The 27,148-nt window shown below is 45.5% G+C and overlaps 1 protein-coding gene across 5 annotated transcripts in view; it reads left to right on the forward strand.

Moving 5' to 3' along the window:
* FAM219A (family with sequence similarity 219 member A) overlaps window positions 1–27,148 on the forward strand; it is a 144,060-nt gene that overhangs the window by 99,093 nt on the left and 17,819 nt on the right. For all 5 annotated transcript variants that reach the window (XR_013346101.1, XR_013346102.1, XR_013346100.1 and 2 more), the window contains exon 3: window positions 21,818–21,920. Coding sequence is in view for 2 of the 5 variants with exons in the window: in XM_077816602.1 (XP_077672728.1) it covers window positions 21,818–21,920 (103 nt within the window). In the remaining 3 variants the exon portion in view is untranslated. The remainder of the gene's footprint in view (window positions 1–21,817; window positions 21,921–27,148) is intronic.

Here is a 27,148-nt window from a genome sequence, read left to right on the forward strand (position 1 = left end):
TTTTACTTTCCAGATATTCAGGACTGAATCCTCCTGTGTGGACCCTTGGCTTCCCAGAGGCAGTAGAAATGCTGGTGCATTGCATCTAGCACCGTGTTCTGCAGGCTATTGGAGTGCTAAAACCAAGGCTGTAAAACTGTCAGAATTCTTCACACCAGCCTAACAAATGACTGAACAGCTTCTGAAAGCCTAACCGTTTGGGAGAAAACGAAAGAACTCTGCTAAATCCCTTCTGGAAGTGGCTTTTTTACCAGGTTAACTGGGGTGGTTAATTAAAAAGCAGTAAGCATGAAGTGAAATTGAACATCTTAACTTCCCCAAATGCCAATCTATTGATTGTTTTCCCTGATGCACAGTGGAAGGATTCTTATGCTTTCCTGAAGAAATACAAACTCAAGCTCAACCCTGCATTATGTCTTTAGTTAGTTTTCAGATTTCCTTTTCTTTCTATAATGGCTATTGGAGAGGGTCACATTATGTCTTTTATAATTGGGCCAGCTGCCTCCCAGGTGCCCCCTCGTGGCATAGAGTCACACTGCAGTTTTCCATCTTGGACGGTTCAAAAAAACTTCAGGCTTTTTCTTGGTCTAAAATACCCCTTTGAGGGGACTGGGTTTAATAATCTAAAATGAATTGTAAATAAAACTCAAAACACCAAATCCAAGTTAATTTATAAGTCCACACAACTCAAGGGTTTCTCTTCCTCCTGCCAGGCCCCCTGGCCTGGAGAGCTTTGCAGTCCCTCCCTGGCTTGAGCTGGGTCTCTCCGGGCATGTCTGTGCTGCAATTAAAAACCCGCTGCCAGCTGACTCGAGCTCACAGGCTGGGGGGCTGTTTAATTGCCGTGGTGACGTCCAGGTTTAGGCTAGAACCCAGGCTCCAGGGAATAAAAGTCCTCTCTCCTAGTTCCCTGCCCTAACCATTAAAACAATGGTTTTAAAACAATGGAAGCTCAGTTCTATTATTCCACTTTTCTCTGCATCTTAAACCTATTACTGTTAGGATTTAACACAGAGCAACAGTGAGCAATATCTCCTTCACATGTACAACCCCCCGATTCCTTGTTTGTAAAGAGATCTAAATCCACATGCTATAAAGCAAAGTTTAGTTGCTGGATACACCTCCCATTAACTGCAGTGGAGTCCTGTGCATTCCCCAGAGGGCAGAATTTGTTCCTTTGTAAAGATGCGTTTCCTTGTTGGTTGCTTTAACCACCTGCCAGTGTCCTAAAATTCTCAGCAATCTGGGGATGTGTACAGCAGGTTGCTGTCTATACCCACCCCCTCACTACTTTCCCTCCCAAACAAGAGCCTGTTACAAAGGAACCTGGACAAGGAAGACAAACCCAAGACAATCTCAGCAAGCTGATTTATTAGCAACAGCCACAAACGCAGGCTTAAGACAGCTGTGCAAATACTGTACAGACTACTTGTGCTTCCTTCAGGCAATGAGACCTCTTTATGGGCTCGTGCACTGGTTCAGGTAGGCTTCTGAAAGTTATTTAAATCACAGAGGTTGGTAGAGAGGGAGTTGTCTGCTGTTATTTAGATTGCTAAAGCACAGCTGCTAGACAAGATTAGAATAAGTCCTAGTCTGAACCTGGAACAGTGTCTGATATCCTCAAGTCCATGCACAACAGGTAATGAAAGATAAAGAGAGGGAAAGGAGGACGTGAAGAAGGTGGATGGTAGGACAGTCAAATAAGTGGCCAAACCGTCAGATGGTGAGAGAAGAGTTCATTGCAAAATATATTTGTCCTTTGTAATTTGTGTTTTTGCACCTGCATTAGTTATTCTGTACTATTCTGTACAGTCAGTGGCTAGGATAGGAGGGACGGATTTTAAGCCAAAATAAGTGAAAATTAATGTGACATCCCTGGAGGGTGAGAAGTCTAATACTGAATAGCTTTGAAAATTATTGTTTGGATCCTCTGCTTAGGAATTTAGGGCACGAGTAGGAACAATGAGCAGTTCTCAGGGCTCCATCAGAGAGGTAGAGGTTCTCCTGGGGAAAATATAACACTGATACATAGCAAATGCAGAGGAACAAATCCTCTTTCATGGTGTTGGGGTTCTGAAAGAAGAACAGCTTTCAGAGGGTTTTATTTTATATGTAACAAGGTTATGGAATAAGTACACCACAAAACAAAAAATACAACTCTCCAGACTTTATAGGCCCTCTCTGCAGAGCAGTGGGACTGCCTAGTGTTTGACATCACAGAACAAAGCATTCTAGGAAATTAAGCAGAGCATGACAACATTTGGAACCATAACATGAATAAACTATATTTATTATTCTTTCTTAGCTGAAATGGACCTGTTTACTCTTGGGTCTAATCCTAGAGTGGAAGGGAGGGGGTCTGCCCTTCTCAGTTCTTAGTCCTGGGTGCTGGGGGCTGTGGTGGTCCCAGTTGAGCCCTATTTTATCCTCATATCCCCCCCGCGCTCCCCCCCCCCCCCCAGTGCAACAGTTCTTGCTTTTGCTGCTTCTGCTCCTCGTGGCTGGAGTCGTATACAGTTGTATTTCACTCAGCTCATCAGCCAACACAGCCTGGGGACTAGACAGTGATCTCGGCTGTCGAGCCAGGGCTGAGCACTAAATATTGATTTTTGTAGGGCTGACCAAATTAGATGAACTTGTGTGTTAGCATATCCAGTAAGGAGAGAGAACCCACATGTTCATTATTGTAGTGACTCAGTCCATCTGAGAAAACTGATGTTTGGGAGGTATTTTAGAACCCTAATTATTCCTGTCAGTATTACTCTTGCTCTTACCCAGCTGACCAGTCACAGGGAACATGTCATTTATTAGCATCTGAATTTTAAAGCATTAGTCCTGCTAAATGACTGGATCAGCACAAAGTAGCAGGGCACACGCTTCTTCGAAGTAGGGCTGTGTTTGGAAAAGGGACTGCTGAAACCTTGTGAGGGTCCGTCTTTATTCCAGCTTGGTGATTCTCACGTGTGATTGACTTCGTTCACAAGTGAAAAGCCTTTTTTCGAACCGCTGATGCTGCAAACGTCCCATGGGATCTGAAAATCAAAGCAGTCCCACTGCCTCTCCCTGCCATCGCCAGTAAGAAAGGTTCTGCACTCAGAACTCCACTGAGAGCTTTTTCAATGCAGGCGGAAGTGCAGAATCCAGATCACTCTCCCATAGATCGGATATTGGCTCCTGTGAAGTGAGCAGATATGACTTGAGGGTGCATGGGGAGTGGATACATGGAACAGAGAAATGCCGGCTTGAGTTATTTTTCAGACTCTCCCAATGTTTATTCTGCATGCTAGGCATATTGGAGCTCCGGCTCGTAGCATTAGACCTGGTGCATTTTGCATCAGGCTATTCAAAAAATCGTGATTCTCTCCTAAGTAAGAGATGTTTAATGAAGGCAGAGCCACAAAATCCACCTCCAATATGCAAAAATCTTTACGGACCACACCATGTCAAAAGGCATAGAGGCTTTCAATCCTTGGGCTTTCACCAGCCTTTTACTGAGGCTGAATTGGAGATAAGTAAAAGGTCTACTCCCTGAAGCCCATTATTGCCCTTCCATTCACCTCACAACTGCAGCTGTTACCAGCCACGCAGGACTGTTGAAAGAGCAGAGCATTTTCCTCCACCCTCTTCTCCTCTCTCAGATTTTCCCACTCTTTTTTGTGTTCTGCGTGCTGGCATCACCAGGGGAAACTCTTTGCCACAGGAAATCTCAGTGTTCAGACCATTTCTATGTGAAACTTGACGTAAGTAGAGTATTGAGTGAATGAAAAAGGGATCTGAGTCCTGAGAGAGAACTACCAAGCAGAGGGAAATATCCATGCTGTTTCTTCTTCCTTGCATTTGTCTGAGCTTCTTAGGCTTCTGCTCCCCACTCTCCTGGAAAGACCTGCAGCCTCTTGGTTCAGAGAGAATATCTAATGTTGCTTCATACCGAAGTAGTCTCCAAGATGGTGTTACTTTTTCTCTCCTTTCCCAGAATAACTGGAGGTGCAATATCCTTAAAGCTGCTGATGTTTTTATAGAGAAAAACATAAGAGGAAAGGGCATATGTTAAATGAGGTAAATCTCAACAGTATTAGGCCTGCCTGCTATTGGTTAGTAATGGGAAATTTTGTGTCTTTAATACAAAATAACTTATAAACAATCAAAACTAACATTTTTGAAAAAAATTAAACATTTTCTACACAAACTGCTCTTTAACTACCATCTCACGTTCTTTTTTTCCCCAGAGTATCTCCCTATTTTTAAGATACCAGTTCTTGGCTCCAGATCTATTCTTCTGTAGCCTATGCTCTGCAAACTTAAGTTCTTCGCCAGTTATCTCTGTGCCTTCACTTCCTACTATAGTCTCGCTTGTGTTCTTTACTCTGGCGGTTTCTTGCATTCCAGGACCATCCTTTCCCGATCCTACTCCCACTCATCTTTCCACACTGCCCATTGTGTCTGGAATAGGGTTCCTGCTATGGGTCTGGTTGGAAATTTTCCATCAAAAACTTTAACTGAAAATTGGGTGTTTGACTAATAAATAAATGGCTTTTGTGGAAAGTTGACAATTTTCAATAGGAAAGTTTTTTGGCCAGAAAAACACAAAGGTAAAGTTTTCCAGGAGGGTGTCAGTTTTCTGACCAGCAGTACCCTGTTCCTGTGTGCCTTGCATCATTATACTCCATCAGCATTTCTTCACCTCTAGCCATCCACTTCTCAAAGCAAAGTCTCTTACAAATCCAAGTCTTATTAATATTTACATATAGAAATGTAACTTCAAGTAAAACTGGAACCAACAAGAAACATGCCTTACTGCAGCAATTACAAGTTTAGGTTTCTCTTACTACACAGGTGGTCTGTACATTGTCTCTTCCGGTCAGGGACCGTGTCGTGTATACAGCATCATGCACATTGAATGAGTGATGGTAATGAAACCTTGCTTGCTGCCTGCTGGTAGAGAGGTGATGCACTGTGACTGCTCCTCTTTTCCTTACTCTTACCAACTCCTGTATTCCTACCATTCCCCTCCCCCCACTTCTACCCCCAGTTTACAGAATCCAACAATGCACAGAACTAACCTGTGCTATTCACTGTATTCCTTTGCTCATATCTCTTAGAGCCTACGTTCTTGGGTGTGCCTGCGTGCACAGCATCCAGCCTAGGGAGGCTTCAATCCTGATTGGGGAATTTGGGTGCTATCATAATGGAAATGATGATAATCCCCAGGCTGATTTTCTTTTCTCCCCCCTTTATCATAGGAACACTGCAGAAAATTCTTAGACGGTCTCTGGAAAAGCAAATCCAGATTTAATTTCTTTCCTTTTGGTGAACAGAGCGAGCCATGAGGAGGGAGGAAGAGGGTGGCAGAAATGTCAGGCTGACAGAATTTCTGCCTCACTAGGTTGTTTAGATGAGGGCTCTGGCCACAGCCGCAGCTGGCTGCAGTGTTCTCAGCTCTCATTTAATGCTGTCCTGGAGCGTGCATGCTGCTGGGAGGCATTTTCAGAAATCTCCCCGCCCTGCGCTTCGGAGGAGGTGGACTGATTTGCCAGTCAATGGGCTCTCATCAGGACACTAACTGAGGCTATGCACAAGAAGCTTCCTAAAGCCGGGAGGGCAGCTGTGTCCTTGCAATGTAATCACGGGCTCCCTAGCAGCGGCAGAGTGACCAAACCTCAGACTCTGTTTATACCTTTTCCGCAGTCTTCTGTCCCCTACCCAGACTTGCTTTTACAAAGGAGAGAGGATGTCAACCCCCACAAAGCAATACGACACATCCTTGCTTAGACCAGCTGCAGAGCTTAGAGCTGGTTTACACTTAATAGTTAGGTCGACATAGCAATGGTACTCAGGGTGTGAAAAATTCTCTCACCCCTGCTGACCTAACCTAACCTGCAGTGTAGACGCAGCTAGGTGGACAGGAGAATTCTTCCACTGACCTAGCTGCAGCTGCTCGGGGAGGTGGATTGCCTACAGCAACGGGAGAGCCCCTTCCATCGCTCTCATAAGCAACGCAGCTGCAATGCGGTAGCTTTACCGCAGCAGCACCTGGACTGTAGATGTGGCTTTAGCCCTGGTTCTGCTCTGTCAAGTGGGGTCATCTGCTGTGTTTGGAGCTGCAAAATTGCTGCTGCCACTTTGGACACCTATGACCCATGGTGTGACCGTGCTGAGGCATCCTTAGGGGGACACTCCAGCGGCCGACTCTACCTGTATTAGCAGAGTTCACCTCTTGGCACGGTTCTTTAATTGCATGGTCCTGATAAAAGGTGACCGAATAAGGAATCCTGCATAGGATTTGGAGCCCATGTGTATTAAGAGTAGTAAAACGGTTTCTCACCTTTGACATCAGACTTATATTTTTTTAAAGAGCAATATTTAACTTTACCTATAAGTACTGGTTTCTACAGGATGGGTCAGATTAATTCTTCATTGGGCAAATTTTTTTTGCTAAGTGTCACAGTTCGGGGCCGCTGCCCCCCTATTTCCCCTCTGTGATCCAGCAAGAGCACCCACTCTAGGCTCCCAGCTCCTCAGCCATCACCTCTGTTGGTCTCTCACCCAGGTCTCTCTCCCTCCTGACCAGCGTTTTTCCAGGTTGCCCTGTTCCTTGCCTGCATTGTGTTATTCCCAGCAAGCCAGATTGCCTAAACGGAGCAGCATCTGTGCTTTGCTTTCTCTTCAGAGCCTATGAACAGGGTCACTGCCCACAGTTGTTACTACACAGCAAACTCATTTCTTCTTACGGTGAAAGCATTAGAGGAAAAATTATTAAAACAAGAATAGAGCCTCCATGCATGTTAATAAGCTTACCAGAGATCACACCTGCATCACCACCACTCCAGCTCCAGCAAGAGCTCTGGCCCGAATCACTCCTTCTTCAAACAATAACAGGGGTTTTTTCTGGGCGACAAGAACAGCTCAGAACAAGCACCCAGAGTGCAGATCAACCTGTGGCTTTATACAGCTTGGGGTTTTCATTTGTAACCAGCAGGAACAGGTAAGCAGCAGACAGTAGGGTTGCCAACTGTCTAATCGCACAAACCCTTTGCCCTGCCCCTTCTCTGAAGCCCCGCCTCCTGCTTACTCCAACCCTCCTCCCTCAGTCATTCACTCACTTTCACCGGGCTGGGGCAGAGGGTTGAGGTGCAGGATGGGGTGTGGGGTCTGGGCTGGGGCCGAGGGGTTCAGAATGTAGGAGGGGGCTCTGGGCTGAGCCTGGGGCAGGCGGTTGGAGTGCAGGAGGGGGTGAGGGGTATGGACTCTGGGAGGGAGTTTGGGTGAAGGAAGAGACAGGGCAAGGGGTTGGGGTCCAGGAAGGGATTTGGGTGCAGGCTCCAGCCAGGAGGTGCTTACCTCAGGCAGCTCCTAGAAGCGGCCGCGTGTCTGGCAGCGGTTCCTTGGCTCAGGGGTAGCCAGGGGTCTCTGCACGCTGCCCCCACTTGCAGGCACCGCCCCTGTAGTTCCCATTCGCCGCGATTCCCCATTCCCAGCCAATGGGAGCTGCAGAGTCGGCGTTCAGGGTGGGGGCAGTGCGCAGAGACCCCTTGGTCCTCCCTTCGCCTAGGGGCCGCAGGGATATGCCGGCCACTTCCGGGAGCAGTAGGGAGCCTGCCGTAGCTCCGCTGCGCTGCCGGACTTCTGGCAGCCTAAAATCTCCCAGATTGGCTTCAGTAGTCTCTGGGAGATCGAGCCCGATTCCGGGAGACTCCTGGCCAAACTGGGAGGGTTGTCAACCCTAGCAGACAGTGGTTCTCTCCTCAGGGTGTAGCTTCTAAAGGTTGGGTTTTTGAATAACCAGTGGAGGGTATTTGCATTCACCTCCCCTAAATACTTCCCAGGAATTCTATTTGTGTCTGCCACATTAACAGTCATCCAGGCCCACAATAATACAGAACCTTTGCATTTAAAAGAAAGGACTCCAAAGTGAAGTCACTCTGTGTCTAGCACTTCTTAGGAATGTGTATTTCTGCAATATCAGCCCTGTTCTTGCCTGATTCTGTGAGCAGGTTCTGCCTCTTGCTTACAGTTTGTTTTTGCTTTATATCAGTAAAGCTTTGACTACTACTTTAGCCCAGGCCTCTGATACAACTGCTTATGTCTCAGGCTCTCTTCCTACTACATGCCCCTGCTTTTTGTCTTTTTATGGGGAGGATGTTTACCCATCGCCTTGCCAAAGATTCATAGTAAACGGACAATCCATCTTGTGAAAGGATGTTCTAGCACAGGGGTCGGCAGCCTTTCAGAAGTGGCGTGCCAAGTCTTCATTTATTCACTCTAATTTAAGGTTTCATGTGCCAGTCATACATTTTAACGTTTTTAGAAGGTCTTTCTCTATAAGTCTATATTATGTAACTAAACTGTTGTTGTATGTAAAGTAAACAAGGTTTTTAAAATGTTTAGGAAGCTTCATTTAAAATTAAATTAAAATGCAGATCTTATCAGGTTAGTGCAGTGGTTCTTAACCTGGGGTGCATGCACCCCCTGGGGGTGCAAGATGCCCTTTCTGGGGGTGCGAGACATGCGAGATTTTTTTCAAACACTCTTGCTATCAGTGGGCACTGTGCAGCTGAAAGCTCTGGATGTCCCCTACTACCTTTAGGGTAAGTAGGTTTTTCCTTTACAAGCATCACTTGTCCTAATAAAAAAATTTTGTCCTAATAAATCTCGCATGTCTAAAAAATGCGAGACATGCGAGATTTTTTTTTTTGTCCTTGTCCTAATAAAAAAGATTTTTTTTAGAAGGTAAATCATGGAAAACACAAATTAAGCATGGGCACATAAGTACAACTACTTTGTTTCATCCAACCTATGTATTTATTAACATTATACATTTTTTTAACGATTACTGTAATATACAAATTATGTTTTTAAGTTTTCAAGTTTTTAAGCTAATTGTAGTTTAATTTTTGATAAGGGGTGAGAGAACATATTTTAAGAACTCCAGACCGTCAGCAGGCTGTGCGGGGCTGGGTGTCGTGTATTAAATTACTCCCTATAGGAATGTGTTACTTACTTATGGCTGCCAGTCCTGATGCTCTGAGCGTCATGATAAGGGGATGGGGAACAGGGGTGGTTGGATAGGCGTGGGAGTCCCAGGGGCCTGTCGGGGGTTGGAGGTGTGGATAGGGATCGGGGCAGTCAGGGGACAGGGAGCCAGGGGGCTTGGATGGTGGGGGTGGGGTGTCAGGGGGGCGTCGGACAGGGGTGGGGCGTCCAGGGAGGGGGAGGTCAGGAGACAAGGAGCAGGGAGGTTTGGATGGGTGGAGGGTTCTGGGGGACAGGGGAGCAGGGGGTGGTCACGGGGCAAGGGCCGGGGGCAGGGTTGGGGCGGGAAGTGGGCCGGCTGTTTGGGGAGGCACAGCCTTCCCTACCCCAGTGTAGTGCATTAAATTTCTCCCCGTAGGAATGCGCTACTTATGGTGTACTAGTTACGGCGGCCAGTCCTGGTTCTCCACAAGTAGCACATTCCTACGGGGAGAAATTTAACACACTGCGCCGGCGGATGGAACCCCAGACCGGCGGCGGGCTGAGCGCCTCAGACTGGCAGTTCCTGCCAGCCGGGGTCCCGGCCACCAGCCTCACTCAGCCTGCTGCCGGCCTGGGGTTCCGTTCACCCAGGCCAGCAGCGAGCTGGGCGGGGGCAGTGGCCGGGACCCCGGCGGGCAGCAGCATGCCGGTATAAAAATCGGCTCGCGTACTGCAGGTTGCTGACCCCTGTTCTAGCAGCTCTGTTCCAGCAAAAAGTCTATGGGGCTGCACCCAAAAGCTAAGCAACAATCTTTTTCCTTGCGCAGGGAAAATATAGAAGGTGTTAAAGCCCCAGGCAATCTATCTACAGTAGCTAGTTGTCAAAGGATTGAAAAGTGAAGAGCATCCATTCAGCTGGAATGAGCACTAATCACTTCTAGCTGGATTATTCCATCTCCCTTCATTTGATTAAGTACAAAAAGCTATGGTTTTAAGGCTAAGGTTGTGGAACACAAATCAACAGCTGATGTGGAACTGTGAGTCGAAGATGCCATTCTCACGCTGACTATTGGAGGTAAAACTCAATGCAATGAATATTTTGTACTTTTCTATCAGAGGCCACAAACACATCCATGATTGTCGGCTAAGCTACCCACATCCTGTCTGGGCAATACTAAGTCCAAACTTCTGCTCCAAAAGAACCACTTGAGGCAAAGGATACTCTTCATTAGCTGTCAGTTGTATTGGAGCATCTATCCTCTATTTGCTTTAGCTACTAGAGGGAAATCTAGTAACGCGTGAGTAGTTCAGATATTCCAGACAGCGGTGGTGCCCACTAGCCAGCAAATTAAATTTTCTCACAGCCATAATCTGTTAAAAGTAAATGAAATACAAACCTTTTGTAGGTGTTAAAATGTATATTTTTCCCCCTTATAGTGGTCGCTTAGCACATATTTTTAGACTCATACAAGTGTGTAAGATTATATACATTCAACCATAGTGCAAACCTAGTTACCCAAAGCTCCATTCAAACACTCTTGCTATCAATGGGCACTATGCAGCTGAAAGCTCTGGATGTCTCCTATTACCTTTAGGGTAAGCAGGTTTTTCCTTTACAAGCATCACTTGTCCTAATAAAATATACACCATATTAAACTTTGCTACATGCGTTACTGAACCTAAGTATTTCTTTATAGCCCATCAGGACCTACCGTATAACTTAACGGTGATGCACATACTAATGTAAAATCTATATACCTGATAGATTACTGTTCACCATCAGTGTGCGTGGCACTTTAAATGAAGAAAGAGATGCTGTTATCCATAGTGTGTGCCTTTTTATCTGATACACTACAACAGAGCTGAGCCAGGCAGAGTCTATCCATAACCTTTAACTTTCAGTTGAAAATGATGTGTGCTCATGCAGAAATTGCTTCCAGGTGAAACTGCAGTTTTTGTTCACTTTTAAAATGTGTCAGGAAACAGAGCGAGTCTCTAAATTAGGGATGAGTGGTCTGCAGAGTCAGGGTTATAAATTGAAACTGTTTTCATCTGGGGCTTGCAAGTGAGAATATAAATCTTCAACATTTTCAAACTCGATTCTTATAAGTTTCCTCAATATCTCACTCAGTTCATATTGTTTTAAAAAAACATTCCCCTTCTGGAAGGGGATCCAATTTATTTAGTCCGCAAACACATTAATACTCCTTACCAGCTTCACTGGTTCCAACATTCTGGGGTCCTATTTATGAAATCCTGCACAAAATCTTTCAAAGTTTCATCTGGGCTTGGCCCCTTCTCCCTGAGGATCTGTCCTCTCTTTAAAGTTCCTTTCCTTCACCGCAGTTCCCAGCTGGGCACAGCCCCTCCTTCCTATGGGTCCGTCTTCCTGCTCTCCCAGCACTTCTTGCCTGGAATTTGGCAATGTCTATAGACCTTCTCCCTGCTGACTTAGAGCCCTGCACAAGCCTTCTTGCTCTCTGCAGGCATCTGCCAACACCTACGTGCCATTCCTTTTCTGTCCAGGCCTCTTTCTTTTCAACAGCAGGTCTGATTGGGTCACCTGGCCTACCAGTCACATGACCTTCATCCTGCCCACCTGGGGAGATGAGTTAAGCTTGTCACAGGTACACTGACACTCCTCTCCTCTTAAGGGGGCAACTACTGTGTGACACCCAGAGTATGTCTACACTGCAATTAGACACCGGCAGCTGGCCCACCTCGCAGGGTCCTAAAGCCTAAACTGCAGCTCAGGCCCAAACATCTGCACCACAATTAAACAGCCCCTTAGCCTGAGCCCCGCAATCCCGAGTCAGCTGGCACGGGCCAGCTCTAGGTACCTAACTGCAATGTAGATGTACCCTCAGTTACTAAAAATAAAAACCTCAAACTTAACTAAACATCAAAGAGGAAAAATAGAGGAGAATGACTTCCAGCAAGGTTCCTTTGTGTTTATGGGATTGGTATTAGTGGTGCCTAGATACGAGGAGCTCATGGAGATAGGGTGTTGCAGAGTAAAGTGTAGGGATATCATTGCTGTCTACCGTTAGGCAGTCAGAGAACCAGTGGTTACTAAATTAGCTCTGATATCTTGTACCACAGCCAGAAGCTCCTTCTTGGAGCAAGCACAGGACTGGGAGCCAAGAGCTCCAGATTTTTAATCTCAGTGCTGCCACAGATACATGATGTGGCCTTGGGGGAAATCAATTAACTGGTTTCCCATCAGCAAAATGTGGATTCTAGACTCACAAGGCTGGTGAGGATAAGTTCAGGCTTGTACAGTGTTGTGAAAAAGCAAAATGCTATGTAGATAGATATAGATGCTAAGTGTTAGTTTCTTTCCTTTTATTCTCTCATGTTCATAACCACAGGCTTCCTTCACCATCTGTTCTGCTATTGTGGAATGCTTCCCGATACTTAAAAAAAAAAACTGCATATTTATAAGGTCTAAACACCCCCAAGTTGTGGGGAAGTTTACTTCCCTATATGAATTTTGTGGCTTAGTCTTATCTCCTGATTTCACACAGGTAACTGAATTATCATCTGATGACCAAAAATAGCTATCATTCTGAAAGATTTCAGAGTAGCAGCCGTGTTAGTCTGTATTCTCAAAAAGAAAAGGAGTACTTGTGGCACCTTAGAGACTAACAAATTTATTTGAGCACAAGCTTTCATGAGCTACAGCTCACTTCATCGGATCCGATGGAAAGATTATTTTCATTTCTAATCTTCCTCTTCAACGCAGGCAGCATTCCTAGGCCACCTGGCTTCTAACATGCAAAGGCCCAGTCGTGCCTCACTTTACAGTATGAATGCCAGGCCTGTGGTTTCAATAGCTTTTCCAGATCTCATCAGAAAAAGCAGTCCTTACAATTTACCATTCTGATGAGTGCTGCTACACAACAGGTGGATTGGTTTAGTCCTCTGCCATACGCCCATATTTGGTGCACATGCAAAGCTCTTACTGATGTGCACATTGCAAGGTAAAGTGTACCCTAAAGACGCGACAGTCCTGACTGAGGGAGACCCTCTGTCAGAGCTGAAAGTTAGTGAAGGTTTTCTATTGGCTGGATGCATGCTAATGTCCCTCAGCTGCATTACAGGAGGGAGGGTAATGCTGGGGCTTGGTTCTGAAGTAGGAGTTGTGGTCAGCATTTCACTCTTTTTTCCCAGTCTCGCCCAAGACTCCATTGATCATTCAGCAGAATGCAAATGGACAGAGAAATTTTATTTCCTGTATAATTTATATTTTCTGCTTCCCCAAGAAGGTAGGAATTCATCAGGACATGCAGTCCTCATACTCAGCAATGCTCGGGGATAGAGCTGCACAGAGCCAAACATCTCTGATCATCTCATTTCATAGAACTTAATACGTCTTTTTCTATCTCCTATGTCACATGCAACTAATTTCCCTTTCTTTCCCCATCCTTCAGATCCTATGAACCAGTGCAGGATTGTTCCCTATAGCAGCACATAATCTCTCAGTAGCTAAAGGCAGTATTGTAGGACTTGGAGGAAATAATATTGGGTAGGATTTGAACCTTAAGTGTTGCTCTTCAGCATAGCCTGAACTGATGTCCACCCTGCTTAAACTCTGCATGTTTTGCCTCATGTTTGCAAAGACAACAGTCCTGTAGAGGACTGCGCCTTTTTTGAGCAGAATGCTAAGCAAACTGAATACTAACCACAGGAAAGACGTACAAAGCCGATTTAATTATAGAGTGCAACAATGCACAAACATTTATTCGTTCAGTGTTATCATTTTAAAAAGGGCAGGAGCACATTGAAATGGGTTATGATTTTTTTAGCAGACTGAAATAAATCAATGGGAATAGCGCTAAAGATTTTTTTTCTAACTCCAATTTTATAAATTGGAAATTTCACCTGCTCTTCATCATCTGCTATATTTATTCATCCTCTCTTGTAATACAAGAACAAGGGAACAGTCAACAAAATTGAAAGGTAACTGTTTCAAAATGACAGAACAACATACTTTTTACTCAATGTGCAGCTAATCTGTGGAACTCATTGCCACAGTATTCCATTGAGGCAGTGAGCTTGGTTGGATTCAGTAAAGTAGATATTGATGTGGATAATGAGAACATCCACAGTTACATTAGCGAGTGTTTGGGGGTGGGGGGGTTGTCTTTTTTAAAAAGGATCTAAACCCTTCATTGATTGATGAGGATTAGGTAGAAACTTCCCCTGTGGGCAGGTAATTGTCCACTGTGAGGTTTCTTGCGCCTTCCTTGAAAGCATCTGGAGCTGGCCAGATGTAAGCATTTTGGGGCAGGTACTGTCTTCCTATTTATTTTGTTCAGCTCTTAGTATGATGGGGTATGATCTTGATTAAGATCTCTGGGCACTACTGTAATATACATAAAGATCACTGCAAGGATCCTGGATTAGATGGACCATAGCTTTGATCAGTCTGGCAACTCCCATTATTCTATGCTTCTTTATGCCAAATAAATTAATTCAACATCATTTATAGCTTATATATCTGCGAGCTTCTGAGTTGGTTATCTTGTCTCCAGCAAAGTGCTTGTTGGGGTAGCACTTGGAGCAAGAAATGAAGATCTTCACCGTGGGAGATGGGGAGGGGAGACATTGTGCTGAATTTCTCCCTTTCTCTATGCTGTTTGCATTATTATTATGATTTATTATTATTTGTATTGCAGTAGTGCCTATAGGCTAGGGCTACATAGTGATAGGCACTGTACAAACATCTCACAGGGATGGTTTCAAAGCTTGCAATCTAAACTTGAGATGATACAACAGATGAGTATGAGACAGAGAGAGGGGTTGGGGGCGCAAAAGAGAACAGTGACACTATTGGACAGCGTAGTAAGCAGCCGTCTCAGTGCACCAGCTGGCTAACCAGTGTCAAGTGTTAGGGCTTCAAGGAGAAAACCCTTAAAAGCCAATCGTCGGTTTTATTCGTAAGTTATCCAAATTTTTCTGCTGTTTGTGCAGCCCACCCTTTTTAATAAAATATCTACATGTGATGTGAATAAGATTAAAATGCTGCAGAGACTGAAGAAACCAGATAGTGCAGTAAAGAAAGGAGAAAACGTGAGAGCTAATGCAGTGATGTGGCAGGCCCTGTTCTAGCTTTCCCTTTCCCAGGGCCGTTCAGACCCACTCTGCAGCATTACAGGCAGCCAGCTCCCCCTCCTCTTTTGCGCACACTGCCCTACATGTTTTCCTTCCTGTATAATGTCAGTGATTAGCATAAATGGAAGTGGTGCAGCTAAATTCCCCTGTGCACTGGGCTGGAAACATATCCCCATCTGTGTTCACTGATCCATCTGCCAAAACGGAAACCAAACTGCTGCTTGCATCCACTCAAGTGTGGATCCTTGTGGGTTATGCTGAACACTACATAATCTATTAAAGATGAGACGGGAGCTTCAAAATCCTAATCAGGCATCCCCAGCAGCAGGTCCCTCAATGGTAATTGGCACAAGCAGGCTACTTCACACCCTCTCCACTTGCCCATTCTGCTTTTCCGCAGAAGTATCTAAGTGTGGCATGAACATGGGATTGAGCAAAGTTGAGCTCTCCTCCTAGTGTAATGTGTGTGTTCATATTGCACATATCTAGTCTTCCAGAGCCATGTTTTGGAAATGGGACAATAAACCTGATTGCTGTAAACGTACATTTAAATAAAAAAGGTGATGACAACTAAGGGCATGGCTTCACTTGCAGATGTAGAGTGCTTTGAGTTAAACCCGCCTTTGGAGAGCGCAGTAGGGAAAGTGCTGCAGTCTGTCCACACTGACAGCCGCAAGCGCACTGGCATAGCCACATTTGCAGCACTTGCAGCGGCATTGGGAGCAGTGCATTATGGGCAGCTATCCAGCATGCCAGTGACTGCAACGTGCTTTTCAAGTGCGGAGGTGGAGCGTGACAGGGAGTGTGTCGTGTGTATGTGGGGGGAGAGAGGGTGGGTTTTTGGGGGGCTGAGAGCATGTCAGCGTGCTGTCTCGTAAGTTCAGACAACAGCAGACCCTCCGCTCCCCCCCGCCTCCCTCTCTCACACACAGCATTCCACACTAACGTTTGCTTTGTCTCGGAGCAGATAAGCAGCCGGCTGTCAGAAACGGAGCTTTCAAAGGGCATATCCGCATTCCTGCAGCGATTCAAAATCAATTACAAGAGTGGCCACTTAAGGGGATTATGGGACGTTTCCGTGGGCTGATCAGAGCACAGTAATGCAACACCTCATTCACACGGACGCCCGTGTGTTTCAGCCACTATGCAACAAGCGTTAATCTTCTCACCGAGGTGGAGTACCAGGAGCACTCTAGCCGTGGAGTCAGAGCGCTCTACGTGCCTTGCCAGTGTGGACAGGTAGTGAGCTAGGGTGCCCGGGGCTGCTTTAATGTGCTTTAACTCACAAGTGTAGCCAAGCCCTAAGTGAAGCAGAAGCTAAATGACTCCTTTCAAACACTAAGTAATGGCTTCCAAGATAGCCATGGTTTGGGTGGGATTTCATCATTATTCTTTCCTTATGCTGAATTGTTTGTGACATTTCAGAAAAAGCTGAACAGCCCTGTGTTGTCTTGTCTTCCCCAACCTTGCAGCTTCTCTTGGGTTTCTGAGGCATAAGCTTTTTACTACAGCAAAAACACCAGACATAAAAGATTGGAAATGGCTTTCTGTAATTCATTGTGAGCTGTTTCCTCCTTTGTTCCTTTGAAATTTCTTGAAATCCCATTTCTTCAGGATTTCTTCTTGCCTCACTGAACATAATCAGGAACTCTCATTAACTTAAATTCCCAAGTTTTCGGACACTTGAGAGTTGTTCAACACTTGGCAGTTTTGATGGCCTCGGCTCCTTATGAGCTGTGATCAATTTTCTATCAAGTTGCTTTGCATCCTGAGAAGTTCATTGCATGTACTGGGAATGCTACATGCAGTGTGATCAGTCCTGGATGGGGTGAGAGGAAGGGCCTTGTAGTATCTAACAGCGGTAAGACCAAAAAATGAAGGACAGGCTATACACATACCATCTTTTGCTATGATCCCATTAGATTTCACAAACTAACCAGAAGCAATCTGGATGAGTCCTTGGAGGGTAAACTCAAGCAAGTAAACAGGGAACTCAATAGGTCAAACTCTTCCCACTGACAGTACTAAAGCCATTGCCTCCCTCTGATATTAATATAGGAGCTGCCAACTCTTGGATGAAACACAAAACGTCCTTAATGGTGACTAGAGGTTTTATGGCTCTTTATAAAAGTGGCCCTTTTGTGTGCTGGTCAGATTCAACCATGGGTAATTGTATTGTGCCTACCAGAATTCACCTTGCAGTTTGCTGATTATTCTGTTCATTTCTTTCTGTCCTAGACTGTTGTGTTGTGCTGTTGTGCATTGTTCAATACATCCCCTATCCTAGTCTCAACCCTGACTGGATGAATGTTGTAGTGTAGCTGGAACACGGAGTGGCTGCTGCAGTTAAGGTTAGCTATAGCCTTCAATATGGCATTTTCAGGTTTCAGAGTAACAGCCGTGTTAGTCTGTATTCGCAAAAAGAAAAGGAGTGCTCATGCTCAAATAAATTGGTTAGTCTCTAAGGTGCCACAAGTACTCCTTTTCTTTTTGCGAATATGGCATTTGTCACTGCAGTGACTGAGCACAAACATTAATTAATCCATCCTCTCCCCAGCCTTTGAGATGAGGCAAAGCATGACTGCCTGACTCACAGATGGGAACTGAGGCAGACTGACTTGTCTGAGGTCACAGAGAAAGTCCCTGTTAGAGCTGGAGATAGAACCCAGATCTCCATCTCCAAGGCACTGGTCTCCCTTAGCTTGCCGAAGCATGTAATGCATGTAAAGTCTAATGTAGTGCCAATCTTTAAAAAAGGGAAGGAGGAGGATCCTGGGAACTACAGGCCAGTCAGCCTCTCCTCAGTCCCCGGAAAAATCATGGAGCAGGTCCTCAGAGAATCAATCCTGAAGCACTTACATGAGAGGAAAGTGATCAGGAACAGTCAGCATGGATTCACCAAGGGAAGGTCATGCCTGACTAATCTAATCGCCTTCTATGATGAGATTACTGGTTCTGTGGATGAAGGGAAAGCAGTGGATGTATTGTTTCTTGACTTTAGCAAAGCTTTTGACACGGTCTCCCACAGTATACTTGTCAGCAAGTTAAAGAAGTATGGGCTGGATGAATGCACTATAAGGTGGGTAGAAAGTTGGCTAGATTGTCGGGCTCAACAGGTAGTGATCAATGGCTCCATGTCTAGTTGGCAGCCGGTGTCAAGTGGAGTGCCCCAGGGGTCGGTCCTGGGGCCGGTTTTGTTCAATATCTTCATAAATGATCTGGAGGATGGTGTGGATTGCACTCTCAGCAAATTTGCGGATGATACTAAACTGGGAGGAGTGGTGGATACGCTGGAGGGCAGGGATAGGATACAGAGGGACCTAGACAAATTGGAGGATTGGGCCAAAAGAAATCTGATGAGGTTCAACAAGGATAAGTGCAGGGTCCTGCACTTAGGACGGAAGAACCCAATACACAGCTACAGACTAGGGACCGAATGGCTAGGCAGCAGTTCTGCGGAAAAGGACCTAGGGGTGACAGTGGACGAGAAGCTGGATATGAGTCAGCAGTGTGCCCTTGTTGCCAAGAAGGCCAATGGCATTTTGGGATGTATAAGTAGGGGCATAGCGAGCAGATCGAGGGACGTGATCGTTCCCCTCTATTCGACATTGGTGAGGCCTCATCTGGAGTGCTGTGTCCACTTTTGGGCCCCAGACTACAAGAAGGATGTGGAAAAATTGGAGAGAGTCCAGCAAAGGGCAACAAAAATGATTAGGGGTCTGGAACACATGACTTATGAGGAGAGGCTGAGGGAACTGGGATTGTTTAGTCTGCAGAAGAGAAGAATGAGGGGGGATTTGATAGCTGCTTTCAACTACCTGAGAGGTGGTTCCAGAGAGGATGGTTCTAGACTATTCTCAGTGGTAGAAGAGGACAGGACAAGGAGTAATGGTCTCAAGTTGCAGTGGGGGAGGTTTAAGTTGGATATTAGGAAAAACTTTTTCACTAGGAGGGTGGTGAAACACTGGAATGCGTTACCTAGGGAGGTGGTAGAATCTCCTTCCTTAGAAGTTTTTAAGGTCAGGCTTGACAAAGCCCTGGCTGGGATGATTTAATTGGGGATTGGTCCTGCTTTGAGCAGGGGGTTGGACTAGATGACCTCCTGAGGTCCCTTCCAACCCTGATATTCTATGATTCTATGATTTCCATTCTGTAGGGCCTGTTCCCATTGCTTCTTAAACTGAACATTCGCCTTTCAGGATGACATTTTCCAGGCTGAGTGTCTGCCCGAGGGTGAACATTTTCAGAGTTTCAGAAAATGATGTGCTCTAGCTTAGAACGCGATTTCAGGTGGTGGTGGTGACGGTCCCTTTTAGGAAGTGTGACTATCAGCAGCAGTGTTTGGGGGAATACTTGCGCTAGTGGACTGGATGTTCTAGGACCACGGTTTTCAGAGTCATATTCTTTTACTTTTATACACAATTGTGACTATTAAAATTACACTGGCTGATGGTTCCTGGTACTGAACTCTACTGGGCTGCTAGCAGACCTTGTTCAGTCGAGGGCCTGTGGCTTTGGAATTTGCATCAGTCGGTGGCACAATGGAGCCAACAGTTGACAGACTTCACAGGACGATGCTATTTACTGAACTAGTTTAGCGTCAGGTCACTTATTTCGTCTTGCTCCTTCCTGTGGCGGCTGATACGCTTGGTGGCCACATCGGTGGCTCTGATCAAAACTATCCATAGTGAGTAATTTAATTTTAACTTGCGCTCTAACAGCTTTTTGTAAATATGCAATTGCAGGTCTGTCAACGCTGAACTCAGAGGTGTGACTGCAGCAAGTGTCGACATACCCGAGCTAGCTTTAATCTAGCTAGCCCAAACAACCAGAGAAGTGAAGTTGCTGGAGCATGGGCTCGCTATTCAGTTACATACCCAGTGTCCCACCTGTGCTGCCATGGCTTCGCTGCTACGGTTATTCAAGCTAGCGAGTTCAAAGCTACCCTGAGTCTGTCTACACGTGCCGTAGTCTCACCTCTGCTTGCAGTGCAGGCATACTCTAAGTGTCATATTAAGCACTGTTGAAAATTTTACCCCAAGTCATGAAATAGGAAGAGAAGGGGCCATACAGGAGACATTGGCTCACTCCAACCCACAAACTTGCCTGGCAGAACAGCACTGCCATTCCCTATTTGCGTTCGGAAGCTATGTGGAGTCAGGTGCCTTTTACGAATTATGTAACCTCTTTGAGCTGCCAATACTTTTCCAAGGATGGTACTGTCTGCACGTTTGAATGCACAACCAGAGGCCTCTGTTACATTACAGAGAGGCAGTTGCCTTTTTTGAAGTCAAGGCTGCAACCAGCTTCTACCACAATGCCCTGTTGTATCCCCATATGTCTTTGGCAAGGAAAACTGAGATATACCAGATGTCTGAAGGGGAGATGACCAATCCATGTTTGGGTTACGTCATGAAAAATCACTCTGATTTGAAATGTTGACTCCTGTCCAATGTCTGCCTCCCTCTAGCACATACCAGTGAGAATTATGGGCTCAATCCTGTTCCTATAGATGTCAATGGGAGCTTATTCACCATTGACGTCAGTGGGATAAGAACTGTGCACAGTTTGCGTATGTTCTGTTCTATATAGTTTCAGAGTCCATCACCTTAGTATCTGAATACCGCTGTTGGCTGATTGCCCCTTCGAACATAAGGTTCTTCTATTACTGAAAGCAGAATTCTTCTTTTTAGCTGACTGTTTTCCTCTGCTGTTATTTTCATTGTCTTTCCCGCATTTCCCCCTCTTGTTTGTTGCACCCACTTTTTGCCTTTTGTCTAATATTAGATGCCTAGCTTGTTTGGATTGAGACCATGTCTCCCTGTATGGGTGTACAGCACCTAGTGTAATGGGCTCCCATCCTTATTGGAGTCTCTGGTCACTATTGCTATAGAAATAATGCATAGACTGTCTTAAGGACCTAGCTAGGACTCATTCTGCAAGGAGGCAAGTTTGTGGAGCTGGGTTCTAATCCTAGCTCTGGGGGTGAGCAGTTTATTAGGGAGAGGTCGTAGTCTCTTCCTAATTAAAGCTGATTTTGATCCCCACTTATAATTCCGAAAAATCCTCAGGCTGTCACATTTTTAAGGTTCCATCTCATTGGCCACTTGAACCTTGAGCAAACTAAAGTACGGTTTGAAAATCATGCAAAATGCTCAAAGGTCAACATTTAAACAATTATCTCAAGAAATGAGGGGTAAGGACAGAAAAGAACAATGAGATTCAGTGTGGGGAAGAATGTGATCATACCCCTGGGGACAAATAATAATCAGTCTAGAACTGAAAGGAGCTTGAAGGTAATAATCCTTCAGGCAGTGGAAACTATTAGGTTGTGGGATTGTCTCCCAGGAAAGTGGTAAAAAACTAGATTGGACCAAGCACTAAAACCAGTACTATGCACAACGTCCTGCATTGGTGGCAGACTCTTTGCCATTTTCAGCTTCTGAAAGTGCCGACCTGAACCCCTTCCTGGCAGTCCCAACAAAGTCAAAGCTTTCATGGGCTAGCTGCCCCTTCCCCCACTCCAACACCAGAGTAAGGCATGAGGTATCTTACAGAGCAGGGTAGAATAGGGACAGAACTGTCACGTTCCTTGAGCTGTCCATGCTTTGGAGATCAAGAACTTCACTCTCTGGCTTCTAATCCTCACCACACCTTTCACCAGCTCAGAATTCAGTGTCAGCGGCTGCATGATAGCCAGGAAAATAATGTTGCTAACTTTGTTTTCCCCTTTGTATTCCTTATACAGAGAAGCAGAGGGAGTTAGCTCGTAAGGGGTCCCTGAAGAACGGCAACATGGGAAGCCCAGTTAATCAGCAGCCCAAGAAGAACAATGTGATGGCTCGAACAAGGTAGAGGATTTCATAATGTTCAAGTATGTGTGCAGTGCACCACCCTTCCCCGGTGTGCTTCCCTGGGGGCTGGCACTGTCATCATGCGGAGCTGACTTCACACAACAGTAATGATGACTCTCTCAGGGTCTGGCAAGCCACAGACTCTGTGTGCTGCTTTGGGGAGTCAGAGTCAAGGTACAGCCAGCCAGGAGAGCTGCTGGGGTACCTTGGCAGACTGGCTGATCTTTATTGAAAGCAGGACTAAACCGGAGGTCCAGTCTGATTGACTGCAATGTTCCTGGTAATCCAAAACACCATGTAATCCTATGAATAGGAGATTGCACAGTACTGCTTCAAAAGAACATCACCCTGATTTAGGGCTTATCTCTGACATGGCTGGTTTTATCCCAGTAATTTTGCTGCTCTTTTTGAATTCAAATGCTTCCAAATATCGGTTGACTTAACAAAGGCCTGTGAATTGCCCGTCTGTGTGCATTTTGCCATATATTTCCTCTGGGCTCTAAACAGCATGACCAAACTTTCTCAGAGCTGCTCACGCTCACAGATAACTGGCAATATTTAGTTTGTGTTGCAGGCACCAGTCAACTGGAAAAAAAGAAAAGTTCATGACTGTATATTTTCTTGGATCCCATTTTGTTTTGTCTGTCCAAGGTCCAGTACAGTAGAACCTCACTCAGTGAGCATTAATGAGTTGGAACACCACTGAGTATCAGGGAGGGGGACAGTCATTGAGGAGAACAGTTTGAGTGCCACCAGAAGGGTGCCGTTTATACCTAGCCAATCTTCAGTGTAGAATTACAGTGAAGACAATTTCAGAATGTTGGTGAAACCTGGATGCTTACTGACAGATGAGAACGTTGTCTAGTTCACCATATGTTGAATAGAATGGAAACCTTAGGTTAGATCCTCTCTCTGTGCTACGCATCCACCTGATGAGAGATCGTTTGCTGAAAAAAGAAAAGGAGGACTTGTGGCACCTTCGAGACTAACACATTTATCTGAGCATAAGCTTTCATGAGCTACAGCTCACTTCATCAGATGCAGTGAGCTGTAGCTCACCAAAGCTTATGCTCAAATAAATTTGTTAGTCTCTAAGGTGCCACAAGTCCTCCTTTTCTTTTTGCGGATACAGACTAACATGGCTGCTACTCTGAAACCCGTCTTTGCTGAAAGAAATCTCAAGCACCCGCAGCGGCAATCGTAAATCATGCCAGAGTTTTATTTCTAAGTAACTTTGATGGCTGCAGAACATATCACATTGTTTCTAGTTTGTTTGGAAGCTCAAAACTGTATAGAAGTCTCAAAGTCCTTCGTTGCTAGCAAGAGATGCAGCAAATGTAACTAGGATGGAATGGAATGTAGGAAAAGTTAACTTGGGTTGTCTCTATACACCCTTCATCATAGTATCCGAGCATTTCCCAAGTCAAGGCTGGATATCGGGAAAAACTGCTACATGCGAGTCGCATCATACGCACATTTAACTTACGCAAATTCAACTATACGTGCTTGGCAAAAAAAAGAAAAATAAATAAAATTAAAAAAAAAGAACAATTCCACCCACCATTCCACTCAATGAGCATATGCCCCGGAGTGAGCGTGAGATGGGAGACGTGAATCTGCTGTTCCCTCAATCGGTCTCCGTTCCCGCGTACCTCTCCAGGCGGTGGAGTACAGGAGTCGACCGGAGAGCGCTCAGGGGTCGATTTATTGCGTCTAGACTAGTTGCGATAAATCAATCCCCGCTGGATCGATCGCTGCCTGCCAGTCCGGCGGGTAGTGTAGACACACCCATAGTGTGAGCATCTTACCACGCTGAGTGGATTCTAGTGCAGGGGTCAGCAACCTTTGAGAAGTGGCGTGCCAAGTCTTCATTAATTTAAGGTTTGGCATGCCAATAATACATTTTACATTTACACGGGCCAGCGGCCAGAACCCCAGACTGGCAGCGGGCTGAGCGGCACCAGCAGCCAGGACCGCTCAGCCCACTGCCGGCCCTGGGTTCCGTTCACCCAGGCCGGCAGCGAGCTGAGTGGGACCAGCGGCCAGGACCCCAGCTGGCAGCAGAGTGCCGCCAAAAATCAGCTTGCGTGCCACAGGTTGCTGACCCCTGCTGTACAGGGTTGTACAGCATACACAAAACCATGTACAGTATACTGTACTGTATGGGTGATTTAAGGGATTTGCAAGGGTAATTTTGACTATATGCGATTTTCGCCTTACACGTTGACTTTAGAACCTCACCCCCGCGTAAGATGCAACTCGCCTGTACTTTGAAATATTAGACTGTGGATTAGCTTCCCAGAGGATGTGGTGGAAGCCCTCTTGCTTGCCAAATTTAAGAAAAAAATGAGAATATGGAGCACTGGAGTCAGGATTTAAACTGGAAGTGAGGAAGGTTGGATGGGGGAGGTGGCAGACATAGGGACCTATATGTAGTATTAGTGACTCATGTTGTCAGGGTGGGTGGTTGCTTCAGTGTGCAGAAAAGCTGCAAATTGAGAGGGAGGGCAACTGTTTGGGGCCAGCTACTGACAGACGTGTTGGAAACTATTCAAGGAAAACTCTATCCCTCCCAGACATCTGCCGCAGTGTCCTGCAGTCTGGCTAGTCTACATCTCGCACACCCCTCCACTTACTTCACTCTGTGGGATCTTGAGGAACAAAGCCCTAAGATCAGCAGCCCCACCAGGGAGCTACCTTCCCACACCTTGCCCTGATGACTCAAGCATGCCTATGAAATGGTTAAAGTAGCTTATTTTCACTAAAAATCGCATTAATGTCTGTTATGATCTTACTGCAGCTATTGCTCCATATCCAGTGTCTAACAATTCCTTAACTCTTCTGTGAACTTGCTTCAGTCTCAGCAGAGTGAAAACACTGAAAAAGATTATGTTGCTCTCTGCTGACTGGTGTAATTTTTTTTCCCTTTTATCAAATCTCCTGCTCCTGACCTAGTCGTTTTTTTTCTCTTTTGCTTTATCCACATTATCACTTTTCACCCTTCTGTGTTTCTTATTCTTCCTTAAGAATGTTATAAACACTTGATCTCCCCTCTCCCCTCACCTCCCCTCCCCTCCCCACCTTTGTGGGCGAAAGGGTAGTTGAGTCTTGTCAGGCCTTTGCCTCTTTGAGACTTGGCAAGGGTGCTGAGCAGTGATGAGCTGCCAGAAGCTCAAGAACCGGTTCCTTCACTTACTCCGGGTCTTTGGCAGCACGTCCTTCAGTCCCTCCGGGTCTTCGGCGGCACTGAAGGACCCGCTGCCGAAATGCCGCCGAAGACCTGGAGCGATTGAAGGACCCGCCGCCAAAGTGCCGCCGAAGGCTCGGAGTGGCGCCAGGTAAGTAAAAATTCACATGGGAGCCTCCCCAGCCGAGAGCTCAGGCGGGACGGACAGGACGGTCCTGCGGGCCACATCCTGTCCGTCCCGCCTGAGCTTCACCACCCCTTTAACAACCGGTTCTAAACCAGCTTCAAAATTTAACAAGCAGTTCGCGTGAACCAGTGCAAATCGGCTCCAGCTCACCACTGGTGCTGAGTGGTGGTTGGTTTTCCCTGTGGCAAGCATCTGTCCACTAAGGACTGGACTGAAAATACCAACTTGCTTAACCTAGGCCAACAAACCATCAGATGGTAACAACTTAAAGTGATTTCTTTGGTACTCTGTGTCCAGTAAACAGTCTCTTGCACTGTCCAGTCATCTTCTTTCTGTCAAGATTGTTCATTCCTTTGCCTCAGTCAGGCCATCTTCCACACTCTCTTTCTCCTGTTTCATTTGTGTGGCTTTCTTTTCTCTCTGCTCCTTCCTGAGGCTCAGTTAGACTCTCTAGCTGATTGTAGGATCAGTTACTGACCTTAAGCATCATCGCTTCTTCTACCTCCAACATTTTTTTTCATGAGTAGAAAGGCCCCTTGTATGCTATGGAAACAGGACCTAAATCCTGCAGCAGGGCTAGGGTCCCTTGTTTTCTGCAGCTCACTGGTGCAGCAGACTGGAAATTCTGGCGCAACCTTTAATTAATTTTTTTTTAAAATGGGGGGTTCTTAATGAATTCAGGAAGAAAATGAATAATACAATCCGTATGGGATTCCACATGCATGCTTTGATACAAACTTGCAGAATGTATTTTACTCTTCCCTGTCTTTGTCAATCTTCAGCACACGGCAGACATTTGTATTCCCAATGCCATGCATGCTTTGTAAGAAATTGCCAGGAGGGAAGATGGAACATTTGCAGCTGGAGCTTTTTGCACCAGTGGAATTAACTATCCTCTTTAGGCTCAAATTAACCCTGCACCTCCCAAACTCTTGAAAGCTGGACGTTTCAGGAAAATTGAACTAATCTTGGGCCCCATCCTACAGTTGCAGCATGTGTAGTTAAAAGCCTACCTGTCTTCATTTATACACCCTTGAGGAAACACGGAGTTTCACCACTGAAAAGAAGGGGGACAGCTCACACCTCTATTCCTGTTTCTGCCCTCTGCATACATTGCTATTGCTCCATTAGTTTAATTTGGTCAGTGTTTTTTAAGATTTTCTATTCAATTGCATGGCTAGCAATGCCGTGTTTTTTAAATGAAGGCTGAGGTTCTGCAGTTCAGTTATGCAGAAGAGTGGTGGTTTGTGTGTTGTATGCAGTAAGTCCCCAAGGAAATTAACCAGCTTTCTTTCCAGGAAGATCTTGAATCTACATTCTGTTATTTAAATCTCATATTGATTAACAATATTGACTTGTATTCAGTCTTCATGAAATAGCTGATGATCCCAAAAGCCACTATAAAATAATGAAATGTAAAATATTCTAGTCTGTTTGGGTTCTTACACTACAATCAATTTAATTATTATGGTATCAATTTAATTATTATGCTAAAAGAAACAGTTTTAAGAAAAATCACTGTGAAAAGGAGAAAGAAAAGGAGTACTTGTGGCACCTTAGAGACTAACCAATTTATTTGAGCATGAGCTTTCGTGAGCTACAGCTCACTTCATCAGGAAAAGGAGCAGTTTCTAGGTGTCTCCTTATTCCAGTTCCATCTTTACTCCTTTTGTTCTTCCCTCAACGTTTGGAGCAGCCTTCCACTTGTCCATCAGAAACCTCTCTCCTTCAGACCAAGCCTTAAAACCCACCTTTCCCCCACAGGTGTGCCTCCTGTATATCTTGCCAAACAGCTGGCCAGTATTGGATTATTGTCCTAGGACAGTTTCTGAATGTTGGTATAAGAACTCT

The sequence above is a fragment of the Eretmochelys imbricata genome, chromosome 5 (assembly GCF_965152235.1).
Source record: "Eretmochelys imbricata isolate rEreImb1 chromosome 5, rEreImb1.hap1, whole genome shotgun sequence".
Classification (NCBI taxonomy): domain Eukaryota; kingdom Metazoa; phylum Chordata; order Testudines; family Cheloniidae; genus Eretmochelys; species Eretmochelys imbricata.